This window comes from Plectropomus leopardus, chromosome 11 (assembly GCF_026936395.1).
Source record: "Plectropomus leopardus strain MGB_pleo_1.0 chromosome 11, ASM2693639v1, whole genome shotgun sequence".
Lineage (NCBI taxonomy): Eukaryota > Metazoa > Chordata > Actinopteri > Perciformes > Serranidae > Plectropomus > Plectropomus leopardus.
In genome coordinates this window covers 26,751,653-26,776,234 of record NC_142186.1, presented here as the reverse complement: position 1 = coordinate 26,776,234, position 24,582 = coordinate 26,751,653, and the positions used below count along the sequence as shown (strand labels likewise).

At 39.7% G+C, this 24,582-nt stretch overlaps 1 protein-coding gene across 5 annotated transcripts; it reads left to right on the top strand.

The window, feature by feature from the left end:
• Positions 1 to 37: 37 nt before the first annotated feature.
• On the top strand, positions 38 to 24,474 carry pklr (pyruvate kinase L/R). Of its 5 annotated transcripts, XM_042490626.2 has the most exons (13): positions 6,613 to 6,738; positions 7,129 to 7,250; positions 8,162 to 8,326; positions 10,083 to 10,174; positions 10,294 to 10,425; positions 12,342 to 12,528; positions 14,223 to 14,496; positions 16,003 to 16,153; positions 16,933 to 17,085; positions 17,181 to 17,347; positions 21,494 to 21,560; positions 23,906 to 24,020; positions 24,124 to 24,474. In XM_042490626.2, the coding sequence occupies exons 2-13, from the start codon at positions 7,244 to 7,246 to the stop codon at positions 24,228 to 24,230; spliced, it is 1,617 nt and encodes a 538-aa protein (XP_042346560.1). In that variant the 5' UTR covers positions 6,613 to 6,738; positions 7,129 to 7,243; the 3' UTR covers positions 24,231 to 24,474. The 5 variants fall into 5 exon arrangements, with proteins under 5 accessions (XP_042346558.1, XP_042346557.1, XP_042346559.1 ...); XM_042490624.2 differs by lacking the exons at positions 6,613 to 6,738; positions 7,129 to 7,250 and adding an exon at positions 38 to 134; XM_042490623.2 differs by lacking the exons at positions 6,613 to 6,738; positions 7,129 to 7,250 and adding an exon at positions 825 to 1,083.
• The last annotated feature ends 108 nt before the right edge of the window (positions 24,475 to 24,582 follow it).

Below are 24,582 nucleotides of genomic sequence, written 5' to 3'. Positions count from 1 at the left end.
AAACGTAGCAAAAGCAGCATTAACACCAATTTCCACTAGATGGCACTAAAAATCACACTAACCCATTCATTTACATTTGACTCGCGTGCTCCTCCTCCTCACAGTCTTGGCCTCCTGCTTCATGCATCCAACAGGTTGGTGGTCTCCTTTCTAAAGATCTAAACTTTGCAGCCTTGTTTCATACTGTGTAATATGTAATGAGTAAATGAAGCCAACACCTCTTTCTGCACCTTTATGTTTACGTAATGTGTTTTTTTGTTGTTGCTTAGATTGTTTATTTTTCTGCTGAAAAGCGTCCCTGTTGTTTATCCTGTCGCTCCTCCATATATTGATCTTCTCTCCTCTCTCATTTTTGTCAATTGTTTGCTAACAAGCTCTATAAAAAGACTTCATTTTCCTCCTGAAAGAGCCAACTGACTCTCAGGTTGAGATAAAGCGCTTGAGACTGAAAGATAAAAGTTTTTCCTGTAATAGGCTGCTGCTGCCTTTATTGGAGGCTACTGAATGATTGATTTGAGTGTTTCATATTCAAGCTGCATGTCAAATTTTGCACTTTGGTCTCCATGCGTAAAACAGACCTTTAGTCCAGTCTGGTTATTATGAGCGCATGTGCTATTATATCATACTAGGTGTGGCTGCGTAGAGCTGCAGGGTTTCTACAGTCAGCTCGGGAGCAAAGGTCTGTTTGCCTTTGGCTAACGATTTACACCCTGAGTCTGTCAGCGCGGGTTCATGCGTGACTGTGCATAGATACACCTCTGCAGCTCTGCTCCGTGCACTCTCTCACTCTCTCTCCCTAGAAACTAGAAAAGAAACTTGGAGCAAACTGTGTCACTGAGTGGAAGACACATCATCTCTGTGTGTCACCTCATCTGTCAAAGTCTCACACTTACATAACAGCAGCCTTTTATCAGTCCACTGTTTTTAAGACAGGTGTGTTTTCCAAGAAATTACGCTTCAGTGGCTTAAATGCAAAATGTTTAGGAGAACAAGTTATTGATGATAGTTTCTCAGAGGCTCAACAACTCAATGAGATCAACACCTTCAAACTAAATATGCAACAACTCCAGGTACCAGGTTCTGGTAAGTCACTGATCAAACAAACAAAAAAAGTATTATAGCTTATAATTAACAATAATTTAAAAAATGTACTAATACTTAATAGATTAAAAGCCATTAATTTTTTTAAATTAAAAATTGCTTTTATGTGTCAGATTGTGACTGTTTTTTCTCTTCTTAAGCAGTGGTTGCAAACTTTATTTTTGTTGTTGAGTAAACTGACAACCTCTGACAAAGTGACATGTTTTATGGATATTTCATATTATTTTCTATGTATAGCAATCACAGTAAAAACACGATAACACGATGACTGCAGGAAGTTGGTGTAAAACAAGCGATTTGGATGAATTTTGTGTAGATTATTTCTTGTGAATTTTGCATCACAGATACATACTTAATTAGTTTTTTTTTTCTTTTTTGTGACAAGGACAGTGTTTTCTGCTCCCTGACTCTTGGTCATTGTTGTATTAGCTCTTTGCTTGTTTTCACTGTGCAGTTTTCTAATGCAGGATGAGGCTGTTAAACAGAGAGCGAATGCTTTGTGAATGTAGCTTGTCTTCACTTTGCTCTTATCCTTCAAGATTTTTTATTTATCTTGAATAATATAACTTTAATATCAATCAATCAATCAACAAATCCTTTATTCTAGGCTCAAAGTCCATATAAAAAAAGAGGAAACATCTAATACACTTTTGACATAAACAAATACATTATCTAAACAAATTATCTTAACTCTAAAAATAACAATGCAGTTTAGCTTTCTTCACATAAATCAATGAAATGCTGAGATATAGACCATTTTATAGACTAGTGTTATTACATCCTTAAAATCACAGAGGCCTCCTGACCCCCCATGAAGCTCTGATGACCTCTAGTGAGTTCGGGACCCCCCAGTTTGGGAACAAGTGTTGTACAGTATGACACTTTCTTAATATTTTCAGCGTTTTAGTTCATGATGTGGATTTGTTCAATGATTCGTTTGACCTCTTTTTGGACATACTGTCTGGGCGGAAATTAATTTGTTAATAATTTATTAACATTTATGACTAAAGAGCTATTGTAAGAACTGTTTATTGATGAGTTATTAACAATTATGATTTACTTACTTTTGCTTTTGGTCTTCTGGAAATTGAAAAAGTATTTTTTCATTAGTGATTAACCTGTTGAATTTTTTTTTTTAACAGTTTACTGACATATTGTTAAGTCTAAAAAAAGGATAGAAAGTAGAATTGTTGTGGAGCAGGAATTTTAATACATTACATTGAAAAATATAATTAATTGAAACCAGTTTTGATACCACAGGGTAAAATTGACATTTAGAGTGTACTATTTAAAAAGTACTACAAAAAAAGATATAGATATAGATATAACAGGGCTGTCACATGACAAAAGACACTTTTTTCTTGGTTAGTAGCAGAGAACAGCAGAATGACGTATTAAGCATCAACAAAAAGAGAGTTAGAAAGCACAGTTGGTACTGTGGTACGGATACTGCAGAAAATAAGTATTGAAACAGCTGTAAATATTCAGAATGGATATATATTGATAAATCAATGTTTTCGACTACACTAGAAAATAGTCACATTTTCTCTGAGCCCAAAGGGACATATTTGGATATGTTTTTTATTCCAAACCCCAGAGTTTCTCAATAATATAAAACAAAGAAAAGCAACAATTCCTGACCTCAAGAAGTTGAAAAGAGCAAGTTTTTGGCATTTTACCTTGATGAAGGACTTGTAAATTGTTGATGATTCTTCTTCTGTCAGTTGAATAATTAATTAATCAACAAAGCACAACAATCATGGAAAGTATTGCAAATATATTCTGTGCCTAGTTTGGGGTTAAAAGTGTGTTATGTTGAGGGTTACATAATCTGCAGCAATGCACCAAATAGACAAGTATTACTTTGCACTCTAGTGCACCCTGATAGTTTGGTGCCATCTCTGTGCCATGTAGATTTTTTTCTTCCATTTTTAACATCGTTTTGGCCCAGTCAGGCTACTAATTCATCCAAAATCATCAGTGTGTTGCAAGCTGTGGCCTCCCTCCAAATGGTGAGAGTGGGAGGAGAGATAGGGGGGCAGCAGAGGGGTCAGAGTGTGAAAATGAAGAAAAGAGATTTAACTAGACGTGTTCAGGTGACACTAGACTCAGAGAGGGACGCGACCTGAGCACAGACAAGGGCAAAGGCAGAAGAGGAAATACAGAAAAACTGAAGAACAAAGAAATTAAGATAAAAAAGTAGAGGAGGAGGAACAGTGCAGGGGATCTAGATCTTAGACAAAATTGATGGTTTTATGAAAATGGGTAAGCAGACTTGTTTTTGTACTAAGTTTTGTACATTATCATGCAACTGCAGAATGATTCAAAATCAAAAGATGACCTTTTAGGGATTGATTTAGTTTGATTAACTGTGAAATGCAAAGAAAAAGGACTTTTGTATGCAGGTAATTAGGTTGTATAAGTGTGCTGGCTAATTATTTGTCACTTTCCAGTATCTGTCGTGTTGCAATATCGCCCAGTTGTAACTTGCAGGTCAAACACTGCACCACTGTGTCATTTGTTGGATGCTTTTGAACTTTTGTGCAGAGTCATGGTTAGACAAAGATTTTGCCCTCTTACATCGAGGTCACCAATTGATTGCACACGCTGACCTGTGTGCATGCAGGAATGTGACCTGCTGCAAACAGGCCACGCCCATCACCTGCTTGACCTCTCTTATCATAAAAACTGATAATTTGCAACTGTCTTTGACCTGCGTTATTTATAGACAGCCTTTCCAGTAACAGGTACATGCATCTGTGTGTGTGTGTGTGTGTGTGTGTGTGTGTGTGTGTGTGTGTGTGTTTCCATGTGTACACTCTGGGATATGTCAGAGGAGGATCTCAGTGGGACACGTAATGATGTGTGCAGCGGTGCGGCAGAACTGGGTCACAGGGAGGTGGATAGAGAGTGAGAGAGAAAAGGAGACCGGAAGAGAAAACACTGACAGCTACCGAAATCACAGGATGGAGGAGCTGTTCACGTTATTCTGCAAAAGTCACTGTTACCATCAGGGACTTTTGTCTGCAGGTTTAACGCTCAGTCCGTCTCCATTTCTGCATGTGCATTTAACTTTGAGGGCTTTAATTCATAGCACGCAATTAAATTGTGACACTTATTAGATAGTAGTGGTCAACAAGGCGTTAACACTGTGACAGGTAGTGCAAAAAAAAGCAACAAATAATTGAGTCTCTCCTCCGTTATAGATCTGTCGAAATCTTCCTCGTCAGATTCCTCCTGTCTTCACCACCTCACTCTCACCCCCTCCTCTCGCTCTCCTTTGTCCTCACCTCTTCGCTCTTGTTGTGCCGTTAGCAGCGACCTTGTCTGCCAGCCTCTCCTCCTCCTCCTCCTCGCTGGTCTTCACTCTCTCCTCCCCCGTGGTGGCAGAAATTGCAGGCTTGACTGATTGTGACATCCTCTAAAATGGATGCCATTGTTACCGGCTCAAAGCCCTCAACCAGGTACCACAGTGCTTTGCATGAGAGACACTGGCTCCATTTACTGGTTCTACTGTCAGGTTTTATGCAGCGGTGGTGACAGGTGGTCTCATTGGGTGTTTAAAAGCTTTCAGACTCGTAAGTCTGAGATTCTAAGAGGTTAGAGCTCATAAAATCAATGTTAAAACATATTTATTTGAGCTAAGATTCAGCAGTTTGCAGAGTGTAGGTGGGGTTTTATTGTAGTTTGATTCATTGTGGGTGACTCAGTAATGGGCAAAAAATAATCTGCACTATCAGATATGTGTTTTTAAACTGCTCTGGTCTGATTTTTAGAGTAACAATGGCTGTAAAGTGAAAGTGTTCAGAGGTAGTGATGAAGCCACAGATAATAATCACATAATCACCTGACTCAGCAGTTTCCTGCAGCTCCATAAACTGCAGAAAACTGCAGTTTATGGAGAGAAGGGCGCGAAGCTGACTATGAAGAGCACTATTCATGCCCAGTTTGTTTATCACAAAGTAGCCCCAACCAAAAGCACACTACGGCTGCAACGATTCGTCAGTTAATTGACAAGAAAATTAATCAGTAACTATTTTGATAATAAATTTATCATTTCAGTCCTTTCAGTCCTGGTCCACCTTCTTAAATGTGAAAATTAGGCCAAATTTCTTTCTCATTTATGATAGTACATTAAAAACCTTTGAGTTTTGGGCTATGGGTTGGGCAAAAAGACCATTTTTAAGATGTCACTTTAGGCTCTGGAAAACTTTGATAAGCATTTCATTTATTTATTTTTTGACATTTCTTGACTAAATGATTAATTGTGAACACAATCTGCAGATTATTCAATAATAAAAAAAATATTCATTAGTTGCAGCCCTAAAGCAAAACCTGCTTTATGGTCTATTTCACTCTGAATGAGACCATAATTTACAAAATGATCATCATGCTGTGTTTAAGAAGACTTGACACTAGTGATTGAGACCATAAACTTGCTCGTAAATGTTTACTGAAGTAATATTTCAAGTGAGAATTAGGCTCATTTTCTAATAGATTTTTACACAGTCAGAGCTGTTTTGCATCCAGTCCCCCCTGCTGACCATATAAAAGTATGGCATTAGGCATTAGCTTTACTTTGCAGACCTGCAGACAACCCTTGAGTTCTGCAAAGATTTTATAGCATCTTTCAACTCATTGTTTTGGTTTTTACAACCTGCAACACAACCTAAATTTAGAATTCCAATATGTTATTTCCATGGCCACAGAATATTTGTGAACATGAGCAGCTCTTTCTCAAAGCCAGAAACTGAACAAGGAAGTTGTTAATGTTTATGTTAACTAATATTTTAAAATTGTCTTTGACCGTAGGACTTATGTGTATGAATTTTGAAAATGGCTGTAATTCCTATTTAACGTTTTGGGTCACTTTTCCTGCTTTTATGGCTTCATTTCCAGACTGTCCAGTACCTGTGAGTTACCAAGCAGCAGGGAGTCAATGCAGCCGGTGAATTAATTGGAGCATTTAGCTGCTTAAGAGACAGATATTTCTCTGAGAAGCTAGTGGAGAACAAGATGGACCAGATGGAGAATGAATATTGGACTTAGATTCAACAGGTGTCCAAAAACCTAGAAATAATATGCCAATGTTTTGTTACAGCATCCTGAGCTAAAAATCGGTGAATGCAGGTTTAACAAGCATTACTTAAAACTTGGTATCATATTAGAGCTGTTTTCTCTCAGCTACAGAATTCATTTGTCGTCTCCTCATGAACAATTTTTCAGCGTTGTGGTTTTCAGGATGGAGAGGAACATGCAGCTCCGACACTGACAGACAGCACAACAACAAATCAGTCTCCTTTCAGCTTTACTGTCTCCTCGGAGAGTGCAAGACATCTCAGTTTGTCTTTCCTTCTTCTGTCACAGCCTGTCTCTCTGTCCCTTCTCTCCAGCCTCATTCCCTCTCTCTCCCAGCTCTCCTTTAATGTTATTTTCCCTCCATCCACCAGATGCCCTCACACTTCCCCTGCTCTCTCTATCATCTGACTGCTCCGCCCATACACACGCACACCTGTTCCCACTTTCCTCATCAGCCATGCAGATATTTATTCAGCTGTTTTCCACTCACTCCTTCACAGTTTCTTAGACTTTCAGTGTTGCTTTCTTGTCTTGGTTACGGACTACTATGGACTTGAGGTGATTCTCTTTTTGGATTTGATTCCCTGTTTCAACTGGTTTTCTGTTTTTGACACTTAACAACCCACAACTTTGTGTGCTTTTGTACCTTTATTTCGTCAATAAAGCCCTAACCTGTTTTAGTCTACATATAGTCTGTATTTGGGTCCCTGTTACTCCACTCACTCCAGTCGTGACATCTTAAGTAGAAGGGGTGATGATATTTTATTAAACTGCATGTGAAATGAGGATCTTCTGTTCCTCCAGTTTTCTGAGATGCAGCCTTCTTTACATTAAAGGATTTCTGTTGTGTAGACCCGTTTTGTATTTTCATTTGATTCAAATGTCACCACACAGCTTTTTAATGTCTTCTGTATGGCATTAATGTCACCTTTCCTTCCTTTTTCAAAGTCGTGGCTTGTCGAAGAATATCTGCCGTACTGCAGCTTATTGTTTCATATAACCGACTCGTATGACAGCTGAATGTCAGCATGTTAATCTTCATGACCCCTCCGCGCTGTAGTTAATGTCAGGTCAGTGTCTGTGGTGTGTTTCTGTGCCTCTGTGTGCACAAACTCTGTTTTCTTTGCTGTCACTGCACAATCACAATCTGCTCTTAAAGGGATAGTTCACCCCAAATAAAAAAAACCAACATTTTCTTCTTATCTGTCGTGTTATTTATCAATCTAGATTGTTTTGCTGCGAGTAGCCGAATATTGGAGATATTGGCCGTAGAGATCTCTGCCTTCTCTCCAGTTTAGTGAAACCAGAGGGCACTCAGCAACTTAACAGCAATGTCTCCAGCCAACTGTATCACCGTGCAGAAGGAGGCGTGCACCTACTCATGGACAAGAGGCTTGTGCTCGTGACAGTGCAAGATGTAAACAGTAATGGCGTCCTCCTCAGCTGAGCTGTAAAGTTAGCTAGTTCAGTGGTGCTTAGTGAGCTAACAGTAGATGCACACTTCCTTCTGCGTTGTGATATGGTTGGCTGGTGTAGCTTGGGAAAAAGAAAATAGTTCCTACGTGAAACTGCTCAAAACAAGGTCTGTGGATCATCATGAGTAAACGGGTCATAATTTCTGGAAAGTGACATTGAGGTTGAGTTTTTCAAATGTAAGTTTTTGGTGCTTTGAGTGCCATCTAGTTTCATCATATATGTAAGACACATTTACAACCGATATCTCCAACACTGCAGCTCACACCAAAACAATCTGGTTTGATAAATAGCACTATAGCTGAGAGGAAAAATATGTCATTTTTATTTTGTGATGAACTGTCCCTTTAATAAACACTAGTCGTGTTGTTCTGTTTCATCATTCACACAGCAATACACACTTTTCTCTGTTTGAGGTGTTTATTTCATTAGCATTCACAGGTGGAGTTGGCAGTAGAGTTTTCATGACTGACTTCACCCCGCTGACAACATTTTTCTGTCGCTACAGCTCGCATCAGGCGCTACTCAGAGAATATGACACTGCCGGACTCTTTCATCCAACGCCAGGAGCTGGATGCCAGCATGGCTGACACCTTCCTGGAGCACCTCTGTCTGCTGGACATCGACCAGGAGCCAATCACAGCGCGCAACACCAGCATAATCTGCACCATCGGTGAGTGTGACAACCGGCCGCAGACAGTGAGTCTCAGTCTCAAGTTTGTTTTCTGGCAACTGTTGTATGTCATCACTGGCAGGCTGTCAGACAGCCAGCTCCTGGGTGCTGGGTGGCCGTCAGAGTGTTGGCAGGGTTTGATTCTTGGCTCAGGACCTCTGTCTGCTTTTCTCCCTCCCATAGAAAAAGAGAAAATAAAAGAGAAAAAGAGGAAATAAGAAAATTCAATATACAGATTGATTTTTCATTCTTGCAGAGCTCTGACTCTCCAGATATCTCACACAGGCAGGTTTTTCTGTACTCCTCACTGAGGGCTCGTGTCCAAAGTAGATGTACCAACACAGTTATTTTTCAATGTAATCCAATTATTTTCTTGGCCAATTAAATACCGAGAAAAAGTGGGAAAAAAAGGGCCATCACAATTTTCCAGAACACGTTGACGAATCCAAATTGCTTGTTTTGTCTCATCAAAGTCCAAAAATAAAGCTATTCACGTTGCCATCACAGTGAATGCAGAAAAACAGCAAATTGTCACATTTGAGGAGCTGGAAGCAGTATTTTTTGGGGTATTTTTTGCCTGAAAAACAAAATTCTCAGTGACTTCACCTCATTGTTTCAGCTCAGTTTTACGTAGGTACGTGTTTTTAAGCATTATTGCCAGTTAAAGTGAAAGTCAACCACAGATTCACTCGTTACTCTTTAATTGCATGGGTTTTTGTTTGGTGCTGTGTGCCCAGTTTTCACAGCTTCCTTTTGGATGCATGCTGTTTGCAGTCTGGCACCTGGCTGCTACTTTTTTATGAAGTCCGGACCTCACCTAAACACTAAAATAAGAAGAAAATGAGACAATACAGATAGAAGGCACTGTCACTTCTGATAAATACACCTAAACACACTTCTAGTAGGTCATAAGTGATAATTTAGGGGGATTACTGCTGTTTGTGTGTATACATCGGTTTTTAGCACGTTCCTGCATAGTATGTCATCAAGGCTTTAGTTGGTAACTTTTGTAAGCTTTTGCTTGCTAACATTTCTGCTGAAACTGTCACTATATCTACATAGTAGTGGTTGAGACAAATAATCTGTGAAAAAATAATATTCCTCTGCCTCTTCGTAGTGTCTCTTATGGTGTTAGACTACAACACAGTGAAAGAAAAACAGCCAATCAGAAGCAAGGACTCTAATGCAGCTCCCAATCATATCAATCACTGCTGGTGAACTGCAGTGAAAATGTCAAACTAAGCAGCGCATATCAAAAATAAATCAAGATTCTGTTACTGCATCACTCATTTCTTACTTCAGATGTTTTCGGAAACATAATTTAGTGTACTGTTTAGCTGTAAAATGAGAGTTTGGTTGGGCCGATTGGCAGAGCTTTTATTTTGCTAGGTCACAAACGTTCTCATTTTACAGCTAAACAGTACACTAAAATATGTTTATAACAGTATTTGAGAAATAGGCAATGCTGTAACAGAATCTTGATGCAGTTCACAATCAGTCATTGACATAATTGACAGCTGTATTAGAGACTTGTTGCGTCTGATTGGTTATTTTCCTTTGCGTGTGGTGGTTTTTAGCAAATACCATTAGAAGGGGGAGGAGCATGATTTTTCACAGATTATCTGTCTCATGCACTACTGTGTGGATACAGTGACAGTTTTAGCAAATTTGACAGTTATTTTCATGAAAGTTGCTAACTTTAGCTTTTATATAAAATGTTTTTCTCTTATTTATTTTATCTACTGTGTCTTTTCAGGTCCTGCATCCCGGTCCGTCCCCAAACTCCAAGAGATGGTCAAGGCTGGAATGAATATCGCTCGTCTAAATTTCTCTCACGGCTCACATGAAGTATGCGCAGTACTTCTCTGTATATTGTTTCTCACAATTACAGTACTTACATACAATTTTTTTTTTATCCTTCCTCCAGTCATGCATTGATTCTCTGTCTCCTTTCTCTTGTCTGTCAGTATCACGGTGAAACCATCAAAAACATCCGAGAGGCGGTGGAGACGATCACCTCTGACCCCTTGTATTATCGGCCGGTTGCCATCGCCTTGGATACGAAGGGTCCAGAGATCCGCACTGGATTAGTGAAAGGGGTAAATATGTAATGCTTCATCTGTCATAGAGTGTAATCAATCAGTCACATTCAGTGAGCTGTAAGAAGAGCTGAAAATGTCTCGACTGCTTTGTATCATCCTCATTTAACAGGTAACAGGTTGTTACCTTCTCTTTTTTTGTTTTTTGGCATAGAAACTGCACGCATGTGTGTCCTTGTTTGCTTTTTCATCAGCATCATCTTGTTCTGTTGTTCTTTGTGTTGCTGTTGCATGCCGTCTGCTTTGCTGAACAAATAACTCTGAGCTCTTGGAAACCTCTTCATGCTTTGATTAGCTTACAAAATGCTCTGCATGACGTGCGAGCTGCATGCTGATCCTGGCTTGTTTTGTCTGTTTAGTAGCTCAATAGAAAGATTAAATAGAGTTACTAACTCGTGTGTTACACATAACTGTATGCTATATTATCTTCATGTGATATTCTTAGTAACTAATTCTAATTTCTTGGATTTACATGTCATGAACATATATATTCTGCATGTTTTAGAAGATGGCATTTACATAAACAACAGAAAGAATGACCCTTACTTCAAAATTATTTAATTAAAAAAATAGGTACACATAAACTGTCATTTCTAACCGCAAAGTGAGACAACAGCGTCACTAAATGATTGGCAGAGAGCTGTTGACATATCTGTGGGACAGTTATAGCTCAGTACAGTTGAAGTCTGTCACGTTATCATCGTCACCAGCACTCAGAGCCTCTGATGTGAATTACCAGAACTACTCAGGCGTCATAAACCACTCTGGTTTGTGGACGCTTGACATGCCAGTAAATCATGTCATGTGTGTGGACAGCGTGGGAAGTCGGATCCAGCAGGTCTCAGCCCGGCTCAGGGGCAGGCTGTGGTTTTGCAACAGCAAACAGGGAAAGATTCTCTCCTCCGACGAGAGAGCCAAATATTTGATTATTGTTTTTTATTTTTGTGATCATCAACAGATCAATGTACATCAGCATAACAGATAGATGACAACATCGGAGCATGGAGGGTTTACAAACTGTAGTTCTTTATTTATGATATATTTAGTTGGAATTAATAGCAGAGCATTAATTACAGTTTAACAAATTTCTGAGTTTGTTGGTTATTATATTCAGGATAAACAAAAACAGCTTGCGTGCCTGTGTCTGCATGTTCTTGCAAACACAGGAACTTAAAATAATATTTGGAAGAAACTCCTCAGTTGCTCCACAGGTGGCACAGATACACATATGACACCTCCCATGCATTTGGTAAGACTTGTGTTGACAGAGGAAAATTAATAATGCATTACTTGGCTTTAAAAATTACCTAAGTAACTCTTTGAATCCTCTGTAGTTTGGTTTGATTTCTTTCAAAAACATTGGCAAGAAATTAGTAAAAAGTTCTGTACATTTTTACATGGGAAGTCTTTTTGAAATGAAAATGTTTTTTTTTTTTGAGAGAGAGACCTGTCAAGATGGCACGTCATTACAAGGTTAGAACGATTATAAAATACAGCATGTCAAAAACAGACAAGGGACAATTAAAAACAGACACGTGATACAGAATTAAGTTTAGGAATAACAGTTTTCTGCACTCTTCAGTTACAGATGTTTTTTTCACAACTTTGACTCTCCCAGCCAGGGAGACTAAATCATGAGGCTTTGGTGTGTTATGAAGGTTATTGCATGACCAGGGTGTAAAATATGAGAAATCTAATCTATGAGAAATTTGGGTCTCTCGTAGAGCCACATCCTTGTGGAGTGAAAATCATAACTGTTGGTTAGTGACCGGAGGTTACACAGAGGGAGTTAAACCAGTACGGCTTTGTCGATAAAAATGCACCAGTGTTGCCGTCTCCTGAGGCCTAATGAGGGCCAGGAAACCGGATCATAAAGTTTCTTTCTCTCCACTTTGTTTGTGTGTGTCTGTGTATAGAAAGTGGAGGAGGAGGTGGAGCTGGAAAAGGGCAACCATGTCCGTGTGGTGACAGCAGAGAGTGACAAAGACAAGACAGATGGGAAGGTTATCTGGGTGGACTACCCCAGCCTGCCCAAAGTCCTCGATAAGGGAGGCAAGATCTACATTGATGACGGCCTCATTGCACTCAAAGTACTGGAAACAGGTAATCTTGTGTTATATAGATATATATATAGATATAGATATTGACCAAAATAAATTGGAAATATTAACAAAATCATTAAAATTTTAGTACTGAGCATCCCAAACAACTCTAATATGTGTAACATAAAAAATAACAAAAGAAAGAACAAAAGAAACAGACAAACTGTACATATTAAATACTACTACTACCGTCTCTGCTTACTCATTCTTCTTAATTATAGTCTATACAAATTCCTATTTGTCCTATGTGCTATTTTGTTGCTGAAGTAGAAAGAAAGAAAGCGTTCCTTTATTAGTCCCTAGAGGGGAAATTACATTTTTCCACTCTATTGTTTTTTGTTTTTTTACAAATGAAATGCAGACACAGGCCTGAAATACAGACACATCTACAAACAAGACCTATAGACATGCATTAATAGAAAGTTGGACTTTGGACAGGCGCCTCGAGTATTCAAGGTTTTGGTGCTCTGCTCCAATGTACCTCGGCAGTCTTGAAAAGCATGAACTGGCACCTCACCAGCTTCCAGTCCACACTTAGTCTTTGGTCAATACAAGGACATGAACCTGTGACCGTCTGGTTCTCGAGCCAAGTCCCCACAGAATGAGCTACTGCCGCCTCATCTAATACATCAATTTGTAGCATTAATGCACAAAAGACCACCTCATTTGGTCACATAATGATTGGCCCTGTAGGTCTCACTCTGAATGAGGTCTTTTCAAAAGGGAAAGCTGGCTGAGCTGAATCACCTGTCCATGAAAAGATGGTACTTGGAGCCCCCAAACAAAATCTGCCTCCCCACCATTATGCTTATCTGGATCATATCTGGGGCTCTGCAGGTTCTATAAATAGTCTAAATACAGTCTAGATTAGAAATTCAAGTTAGAACTCGAAAAAAACAGCACAATCTCCTGCTAGATTATTCAAATTTATTAAATATTTTCATCCATTTACTTTAGAAGATATTCACACCAGTTAATTTATTTGTTTTATTGAACCTTTATTTAACTAGGTTGGTCCCATTGAGATTAAGAATCTTTTTTTCAGGGGAGACCTGGCCAAGACAGTCAGCAGTGAAGACACAAAGTTGCAGACAGAGACACAAAAGGAGACAAGATACAATTCACAAGCACGAGAATTTGCATTAAAAGAGAACTATCTATCAGTCAAAAACCTTTTGGGAGTCAGCTGTACAACCGGGTAGGCTGGAAACATCGACATCTTTAAGAATCTGCTGCTGAATCTTTGAATTTAGATTTAGGAACATTTAACGACACCAGCTCCTTGAGTTTCAAGTCATTCTGCAACAATTCGCAGGCTGGGGGTGCAGAATACCCAAAAACCTTTTTCCCAATTTCTGTCCAAGCGTTTGAGATAGAGAGCATAAAGAGGTCCTGAGAACACAATGAATACTTTCTGCTACTTTTCTACGTGATAAAAATACATAGGCAGTGTGGGAGAAGACCAAGAATTGCCTTAGATATAAAATTGTATCAGTGTAAGAGCCTGCGGGTCGCCAGAGCAGGCCATCCTACCCGAGAGTACAACTCACAATGCTGAGTGAGAGATTTACAATTTGTAATTGTAATGTTAAGACTCCTTTATCAATGCAGCCTTGGCAGAGAAATTTAGTTTATCCTATCCTCAATTCGTAGATGACAGTTTAATTCATGTCTTATTTTCTGAAACTCCTGCAGGCTCTGACTGGGTGGACACGGTGGTGGAGAACGGTGGGCTGCTGTCCAGTCGTAAAGGTGTTAACCTCCCCGGCTGCGACCTCATCGGCCTGCAGGCAGTCAGTGAGCGAGACGAGGCCGACCTGAGGTTCGGGGTGGCGCAGGGTGTAGACATAGTGTTCGCCAGCTTCATCCGCTCTGCCCAGGATGTCAAAGATGTGCGGCGAACTCTTGGGGCACACGGACGACACATCAAAGTGATCAGCAAGGTGGAGAGCCGGCAAGGTGTTCAGAAGTGAGTCCAGGAAAATATTTTTTAAAACCATACGATTTAAACCATTACGGTTGAGTTTTTTAATAGCTGGAGGCTTTAAAGATTTCATAATGAGGCTGCGACAGGACTCAGAGTCCACCCTCCTCTGAGCAGCCAGCTGTCAGTGATGGATGGACACGTGTCAGCTCTGGATGTTACACATCTATGATGAGTGATCAGTGAGGCTGTCTGTGTGAGTTATATCTGCCGCTTTATATATTTGACACACTTTATGTCACAGCTCCTCTCATCTGCATTCCTCATCTCTCATTTCTCCTGCTGCTGGCTGCCTGCTGACGGTGTTTAACTATAGCTCTGATTAAATGGGATGTTTAACATCGCATCATAAAGATTGAATTTTACACAACTATGATGCTATGTACCAACATTTGTCATGAAAAGTCCTGTTTTACATCTCCTGCAGCTTTAGGTTTTATGCCTGACAACCAGACGAAGACATTATGCTTTTGTGTTGTCTGTCAGTTTGTCCAGGGTCCACTTAGACTCAACGATGACCTGATTAGATTTTGGTGTTCAAATATAAAAGGTCAAGATCACAGTGAATTCTCATTCTTGTGAATGAGAATCTCAAGTAATCTTTGAGGAAGTTTATCCAAAGTTGTCACAAACGTCCACTTGGATTCAGGATTAACTAATTAAAATTTGTTTGGTGAAGTTAAGGTCACTGTGACCTCGTCATTTTCATTCTCATGCACACAATATCTCAAAAATGCCTTAAGGGAATTTCCTAAAATCTGGCACAAATGTCCACTCAGACTCAAGAATGAGCTGATTAGATTTTTTTTCGGTAAAAGTCAAATGTCAGGGTCACTGTGATCTCACAATACAGATTTTTGCTGATAACTTCAGAGTGTTTCATGTAGGAGCGATGAGAAGGCGTGCATCTACTCATGGACAAGAGACTGATGCTCCTAACAGTGCAACATGTAAATATTAATGGCTGAGCTGTAATGTTAGCTAGAAGTAGATGTCCGCCTCTTTTTGCATAGTGATTCGGTTTGCAGATGTAGTTTGGTAGAAAGAAAATAGTTCCTATTTGAAACTCCAATCAACAAGGTTTGTGGATTATCTTGAGTAACCGGGTCATGATCTTTTTGTAGAGTCATTGCTTTTTTGTTATTTCTTGTGTTCTCTTGTGCTCAGTGGACTGTATATGGTTTTTCATCATTAAAATAAGGATACTTGCAATTATTCACCAGTAAAACTTCTAATATGATTATAGGACTTAGATCACAATGCAAAACTATCCACAATATATTTTCAAGATCCAGAGTCTGTGAGCAAAATCCTCTTTTTGCACATTTAGACGTGCATTTAAATAATAATGATGCACAGAAACGCCATCATTTCTGCCTCTGTGTCTTCATATTTGCTCACTGCTTCTTTTGTGCTCTTCTCCATCTCCCTCATTTTTATCCCAAACTCTCAATCCTTTGCCTCCTCATCCACCCCTAATCTGGCTGTCAGCTTTGAGGAGATCCTGGCTGAGAGCGACGGCGTGATGGTTGCCAGGGGCGACCTAGGGATCGAGATCCCGGCCGAGAAAGTCTTCATCGCCCAGAAGATGATGATTGGACGATGCAACTCTGCCGGCAAGCCCGTCATCTGTGCCACGCAGGTCAGGGATGAGCACGCACATGCAGAGAAAGACGCAGAAATGATCAGATATACAGATTTAGACTTTTCACCAGTGTTCTCCAATCAAATGTCAAATGGGTCTAACATTAAAACCTAATAGGCACGCATTAACCTCGCCCTCCTACATAACGTACTCGCACAAACACACTCACTTGTCCAATAAAATCATCCTCGAAAAGATGCACACACTTCCTCCCTTTCACACCCCGCTCCGGCTACACACACACTCCTGCAGCCATGTTGAGTCACAGCGCTGTAACTTGTTTATGCTACAGCTCCTGACTCAGAGTGACAGTGTTATAGCAGGTTTGCTACACGAGACCTGAGCCCACAAACACCACCCACACATGAACACCATTCAGCATTAGCTACAGCTTCTTAACTACTACAAAAACACAGCCTCTTGGACGACACTGCGAGGGATCTCATTTTCCAACTGTCTGCCTTGCTTATTGACTCATAATATAGAGTCTCTCACTTGTCAATAATCCTGCAAATTCATACTTGGCTGCCTCGGTCTGAAATGATCTCTCAATTCTCCCCCAGTACTGTCCATCCGTTCACAAAGCCATTACCCGGTCTCTTCTCTTTCTCCCTAGAGCCTGTTTGACATTACTTTCTCATTGTGGACAAAAATTGACGTATAAAGTGGCTTATTTTTAATGGACTCATTGATCGAATCCCTTTGCCCTGCAGGGACTGTTTGGCTGTGGTTAAAAGACTAATGTGGGTTTGTGTGTGTGTGTAATGTGTCTGTAGATGCTTGAGAGCATGGTTGCACACCCACGGCCAACCAGAGCAGAGGGCAGTGACGTCGCCAACGCCGTGCTGGATGGAGCTGACTGCGTAATGTTATCTGGGGAGACCGCCAAGGGACTGTTTCCTGTGGAGGCAGTGGCAATGATGCACTCGGTGTGTGTTTCAGTGTGCACATGATGTCCACTCTGTTGGATCTGACTGCTAGTAGTGCCCCCTGATGACGCTCGCGCTCTCTCTCCGTCTCTCAGATATGCAGGGAGGCAGAGGCGGCCATTTTCCACCAGCAGCTGTTTGAGGAGTTGCGTCGTCTCACTCCGCTCTCATCTGACCCCACAGAGGTCACAGCCATCGGAGCTGTAGAGTCCTCCTTCAAATGCTGTGCAGGGGCCATCATAGTCCTCACCACCAGTGGCAGGTGTGTATATCAAATCTACCCCAGAAAAGAATGTATGGTCATGGTTAAATCTCTGAACTCAAAAGAAATAGTCCCCCAGTGCCGACATTGATATTTTTGCTTATGGCAATGTAATTTCTTCAAATGCTTCATATTTCTAAGATGTGCACAACCAAAGCTCAAAGGTTATGAAAGTCAAACCATAATGATTTAAGTATTGAAACTGTGTCATTAAAAAAGTAATAAAAAATCAGACATTTATAGACACATTTTACAAAAAAAAAACATAACATATTGATCCAATTTTTTTTAAAACATTGGCACACAGACAAAATATATGAGATTTTAATTAAGTACATTATTTAATTTTTGAGATATACAGAAATTAAATGAAATAAACGAAATAAACTAAGAGCCAATGACTAGGTACATACTAAAACACAGAGCAAAATTAACTAAAATGTCATAAAACATGTGAAATCACAGAAAAGCAATTCTTGAAAAAGTGGGATTTTAAAAACAAAGTTTGCAGCCCTCCTCTCATTTCAAAGTCTCTGAGCTCTGACTGCAAAGGCTGTTTAAGATTTTTGAATTAATCCCAGCCTTAAAACAAGTGCTGCATGCGTAGGGCAATAACAGATCAAATATCTTGGAGCAAGGACTCTCAGGGCTTTGTAAGTAATCAATAGTACCTTAAAATCTATTCTAAAAGCAACAGGTAGCTGGTGTAAGGAAGCCAGGACCTATAAATGTGGTCATGTTTTCTAGTCTTTTAGTCAAAGTCCTGGCAGCAGTTTTGATTAAGCTCGAGGCAGGAGACTGATTTTTTTGCTGATGCCACAGAGTGGGAATAGCAGTGGTCAAATCAAGTAGTTATTTGTTTTGTGGAAAGAAATGGTCTAATTCTTAAAATGTATGAGATGATGAAAGCAGGACTGAAACGTTGATTTTACATGTTTGTCTAAACTCAGATTTTGATAGAAAGTGACACCAAGATTATAGCAATCTTGGGTTATTGAATGGGAGAGTGACCCAAGGCTGTTTCATTTTTGGATGTTTGAGCTATCTTGATATATGATCCATATCTCTGTTTTGTCAGCATATAGCTGCAGGTAATTTTGTGACATCAACTTGCGGATGTCATAAAGGAAGTGTAGCAGATTGACAGTGTCCTGAGAGTTTTTTGGCAGGGTCTCCACCAAAAGATAAATAAGAATATCATCAGCATAAAAGTGGAAACCGATACATACATATATTCCTCTAGCCTACATATAAGGTGGCCTAGAGGAAGCATGCAAATGAAAAAGAGAATTGGACCCAGTACTGAGCCCTGGGGCACCCCACAGTAAACACCTCTTGCAGCTGAACTAGCATCAGTGATACCCGTGCAGAAATGCCTGTTTTTTGGGTCGTTAAAGATAAATATGTAGCTCTGACTGAATGTAACAAAGTCTGCCCACCAGCACCTCTAAAGCTCTGCAATCCTGCTTGTTTTGATTCATTCAAAAAATTAAGTGTAAAAATGACCTACTGACAGAACCAGGCTAGCTGTTTTCATCTGCTTCCATTCTTTGTGTAACAGACTGTAGCTTTATATGTATCTTACAAGTATAAGAGAGGTATCAATGGCTCTGATGAAGGCTTTGTGCTAAAATATGTAAGCATATATCAATATCAATCTTCTCATTTAACTCTCTGCAAAAGAAAGCGAATAAACTTCTATGGCAATGTCAAACTATCCCTGTAAGGTTAAGGAAAGGTTGAGATAACTGTTGATTAAAGATGTAAACATGAGGTCTGCAGTAAGACGCAAATTCTAGTCTCCTACATGAAAGTCAGACACTTTATACATCCAACAACCACCCTGACATCCACACTGTAACCTTCCACTTCTTTAAATATATGGCACACCACCTCCTGCATCACCACTGAATGGTGGTATTGGACACAAATCTTTAAGTGCTTAGTCATCCAGTATGAACTTAAATCCTTGGATACTCAGCTGGCTTTTTATACACCCACAAGCATGCATACACTGTAGAGTTAAACACTCATTCGTGGAAGAGCTAGACCTGAATAAATATCAAGGTTTTTGAGTTTCTCTTCTTCCCCCTGGACAGACATACAGGCTCTTTAAAGGCTGGAGCAACAGATGTTGTTATTGAGTCCCAGAGCAAAGCTGCAGATTGAATATTGCAGTCCTGTTATCTGCTGTTGCATCCTTAGGGTAGAGTTTTATGTTGACTATAATGTTTGGTTTTGTGCATTTTTGTGTGTTCTGATAGCTTATTGTATAAATCGACTCCCTTACCTGGCAAAATAAAGATTTCTCTCCTCCACACACTTGCATACACAATCTCGATAGATTTACTCTACATGAGTATGCATATTTTAAATCCCTACATGCAAAGACCCATTTCTACATACATACACAGGCGCCACATAAACACAAAAGAATAACAAATTATTCCATTCAGGCGCAGTGCATAATACAGTTAAGCACTTTGCATCCTCTCATGCTCTGTGGTTTGTATAAAAAGGATGTACAGAACCAGTTGACCTTGATTGGGATCAAGATTGCAATAAAATAGACTAAGAGTCTTCAGTGATGATATCAGCTCTGTGAGGCTGTACTTGTGAACAGCAGTGCTTTGAGCTGAATGTTAATATGAGCATACTAAGATACTCACCGTTACAAAGCTAACATTCTGATATTTAGGTGGATGGATGGACATAGATTGATGGATAGATGGATAAATGTATGTCAATGATCCCAAAATGGGAAATTCTTTCGTCTCAGCAGCATTTTTTAAGGCATTGCACAGGAGCAATAAAAACACTGTGATATATATATATATATCACACCAGAGGAGAAGAAATATAAATATATATCTCAATGGATAAACCATAGCATATTCTGTAAGAACTGTAGTTTGGATTTCTTGAAGTGGGGTTGTATGAGGTCTTTATCCATATTCAGTGTATTTTCTACAGTAGAGGGGGGCCGGCAGGCTCCCAGTTTAGACAAACAGACAATAATATTGGTCGAATGCAATATGAACTGCTATGAACAGGGGTAGCAGCAAAACTATATATCAAAAATATCAGTTTAAGTGTAGGTCGTGTAGAGAAAATTTTCACTGCTTTACCTTGCCATCAAACAGTGATTAAACCCTGGAAACTGAAGCCCTTATGTCATTCTCTTCCAAGTTGCACTCCATTGAGATAAAACAGCAATTTAACATCATCGAACACAACAGTTGCTGCTGCCTTGAACAGTTAGTGTGGTTGTATCATTGTGTAACTTTGATGTTTTAAAGGGTTAGTTTGGATTTACCAAAGCTACACAATAAGATAAGGGAACTGATCAAGGCCGCAGTAAACCAGCAACTCCCATGTTCTGCGAGCTAAAATTACTCAGTATGTTTACATGCACAGTTTTGTGCGGTTATAACTCAATTAGGCCATTTAATTGGGCTACTTGTCCTTGGCAATATGCCCTCTTTCAGCCAGTTGCAATAAACCTATATTACAGTCTATGATAAGGACCGCATCACAATCATAACTGTTTACTCACAATAACCTCTGGGATAGAAAACCGTAAATATAATTAAATTGTGCTGAGCAAACTCTGCCTCAATTAGCTTTAAGCCACCCAACAAAAATTTTGAATTTGAAATGGATTTTACTAATAAATCAAAAAACAAGTTAAAATTCTGACCTTATGAAGGCACTAGATGAAAAGAAAGTGATTGCAATTTATTGGGAACAAAGTGGTGGACCAACCAACCAACAGACAAACCGACACAGACTGCAGAGCGACAGTCATCCCGTAGAGCTGTGCTGCTAGCCAAAAAGTGACTTTGAAAGAGAGTTTATTATTTCTATGGCAGGAGCTTCAGTCACAAACTGCTCATCTGACTAACGTCTCAAAAGTAGCAGAAGCTAAGGTGACATTTGCATTTAGATGCAGTGAAAAGATGACAGGAGTTTACCACCACCGTCAAAGTGTAAATGAGTGAATACGTTTTAAGAAAAGTGTTCATCTCTGCAGTAGAGTTCAGACACTTGTGGAGTCTATGCCAAGGAGCACTGAAACTAATGTGGCGTCTGGACAGTTCAAACACTGATATATTTTCCTTCCTTCTTTTGTCCTCGTCTCTTCAGAGCGGCACATCTCCTGTCCAGGTACCGCCCTCGCTGTCCTATCATTGCCATCACCAGAAGCCCTCAGGTATGGTCTGCCTCTGTTAACTAGCATTTGTCTCGTTTGAAACTTGAACGTTGATGAATCACACATTTCAAAAGTCTGTTTGTGATACAGTCAATATTTACTCGCTCACTGGCTGTAAATGGTGACAGCACTAAAGATGTCAGATTTATCTTAGTGGATTTTTGTGTGATATGTCACTGGAGTGCATTTTGTGTTTTTTATGGGACAGTTGTTTTAAAGCTTGTGGGGAGAGCACAAGTGTGTCACAAACCGTTTTGAAGTAGATTACCTGTGATTTTAAAGTTGTGTGGGGTTAATCTATCAAAGATCCCGCTCACCACTTGCTGAAGGCTCCTTATGGAGGTCGAAGGTCACGGCCACATTCAGAGCAGCACATCTGGACCAGGTGTGGATATGTTCAGCACAGTGGACGGCTGCTTTCATGTACCTTGACCTTGTGACCCTCATATGATAACACGCGTGACTTCTTAGATCACAGGATGTTCATTTTGAATGTCGAAGCCTTTAATTACATACAGTGGAAACTCACTGACAGCAAACTGTTTTTGCAGGAATGCCCTGTTGATCAACAAAAATTAAGTATATCAAGAAGTAGTAACAGTAGTAGAAGTAGTTACACAGAAATTTTGGTTCCTGGGTGATGGTGGAGGAGAGTTCAGGGGTTCATTAAACATATTTATACATTTAATATGCTAAGCAAAGTTAAAGCAGGTCTGGCTTTGTATTGTTTGTAGATAATCTTTGGACCAAAATTTCAGTGAACGGGAAATTAGCCTCATGGTGGGGTTAGATCAGTCGGTCCTATCCTGGGGGGCGGGACCCCTCAAGAGGTCAAAAGAAAACTTTTCAAAACCAGATACTTCTGTCACACAAAATAATTGTTTTTGATTTTTCACTCTGGATACACTCAGGCACATTTTCACATCTCTAAAAATCTTTTAAATGAATCAGTCTGAGAAAGAAAATCACTCTTTGGCTGAACTGTGATGAGGGGTCACAAATATACGTAGATCCATATTGAGAGGTAAAGTCTCTCCCCTTCCGGTGATTCCTTATTTCAGAAAAACCATATATTATACAGTAGTCAATAGCAAGAGACATATTTTTGACCCGGTTTGATTTTTTTCATGAACCACCTATGCAATGTTAGTCTTTTCAAGAGCTAATTTTGCAACTCAAGAAAGTTGCACTTCGTCATTTAGTTTTATGTGAAACCGCTAACTGAACTGCATCTCTTGTCTCACATGATATACACCAGCAACACCGACAGCCGTTACCTTTGCACATTTCACTGCGTTCTTACCTGATATGTTTTATCAATGAATCCTGGTCTTCCTGGCAGCCAGGACGTAAAACAATGAACAAGACAGGTTGCCCGTCCTGCTACAAACACACAGGCATTGCAGTGCCAGTGAGGGACGAAGTTAGGATGTCACTTATGCTACTATTTGATTTGTATGCTTTCTAATTCCACACTTTTAGTCTTATACTTAACAGTTTAATGACAATGGCACAGTTCAAACAGGATCAAAAATTATTTGTGTCTCACCGTTGACTAATGTTCATATTTTTTCTGAAATCAGTGGCATGTTCAATCTCAACATGGAGTGCACCATTTTGCCATGGTTTCCAGGCTGATTGGCATGTTTCTTTGAAATTTTGTGAAATGGTGTTGGGTACATTTCTCTTAGTTTGGTAGGTTTGTGAGAGAAATCAGCAGCTACTTTTATATAAATGAATGGTCTGTGCTTATTGTATGTACATTTTTTTCTTTCATTTAAGACTTCCTCTTGCAAAGCAAATATATGTTTCCCAGGCTAATAAACCCCACTGAATTGAATTAAACCATGATATACAAAAAGGTAGTGCACTTGCATTACACAACAGGGTGCTCAACACCTCCAAATTCATTACCATAAATGTTTTACAATGTTTTGTCAGGACTGATTGCAGTGAAAGTCCTGTGGTTGTTCAGCATAGGGAACGAAAGAGACTTTGTCTCTATTTACTTTATGCAGTCGGAAACCCAAATGGTCAGATGCTCTTGAAAGTCTTGAATGGACAGATGACGTGACAAAAAAAAGTTTTAAAAAGCACTCACATCCAGTACTGGACAAAAGATCCTGCAAAAGACAAAAAAAAAAGAGTCTGCACATTAGACTATGCTCCCATAAATATTTAAATCATCACATCTGTGGTTATTTATGAAATATTAATGGGAGTCTTGTGTGCGAACTCTGTTTTTTCATCTCTCAGTTGATGTGACTGACATTTATGAGCAAACAGTTTGTTGTTGTTTGACACAGACAAACACTGAACTTGAGTGTCTCCGTCCTCTCCCTCAGGTGGCTCGTCAGTCTCAGCTGCTAAGAGGAGTGTTTCCTGTCCTCTTCCACCCTCTGCCCGCTCCCGTCTGGGCCGATGATGTAGACAACAGGGTCAACTTCGGCATGGATATAGGTCAGCGTGTGTGAGAGCTGTTTGTCTGAATGTGCGCCTTCATTAGCCATTTAAATGTTATGAGGCTGTCTTGCTCACATGTCCTGCTCTGTGTCCTCCTCAGGGAAAGCCAGAGGATTCTTCAAGTCAGGCGACATGGTGATTGTGGTGACGGGCTGGATCCCAGGGTCGGGTCACACCAACATTATGAGGGCGGTCAATGTCCCGTAAAAACCTGACTTTACTTGACTTAAAATCTGACTGACATGCTGACGATAAAAACCTAAGAACCACCCCTTTAAAATAGAATAGCGACCACAGTCACTCATAGATTAAGAAAAGTATTTTATCAGCATCATTGTTATTTAAACTCAAGGTTATAGAGAAACACTTGCCACAGGTACTCTTCTCATAAATGTTGCGTGTCTTGAAAACGATGACTCCCTCCAAATAAAACTTGAACCATTAAGTTTAACACACTGTTCTTCTATTTAATGCAGAGATTTAAAGCTTCACTAATTGAGCTGTTCATTCTCCTCCGTTTTCATCTGCTTTATTTGTGGGAGTAATATTGAAAATGAAC

What these genes read in the sequence shown, in the direction of transcription:
- pklr (XM_042490623.2), top strand. Translation starts at nt 1,056, where the DNA reads ATGCAACAACTCCAGGTACCAGGTTCTG. An exon ending in CAGTGGCAATGATGCACTCG is followed by an intron (nt 17,086 to 17,180) that starts GTGTGTGTTTCA and finishes TCCGTCTCTCAG; the next exon opens with ATATGCAGGGAGGCAGAGGC. An exon ending in CAACTTCGGCATGGATATAG is followed by an intron (nt 24,021 to 24,123) that starts GTCAGCGTGTGT and finishes TGTCCTCCTCAG; the next exon opens with GGAAAGCCAGAGGATTCTTC.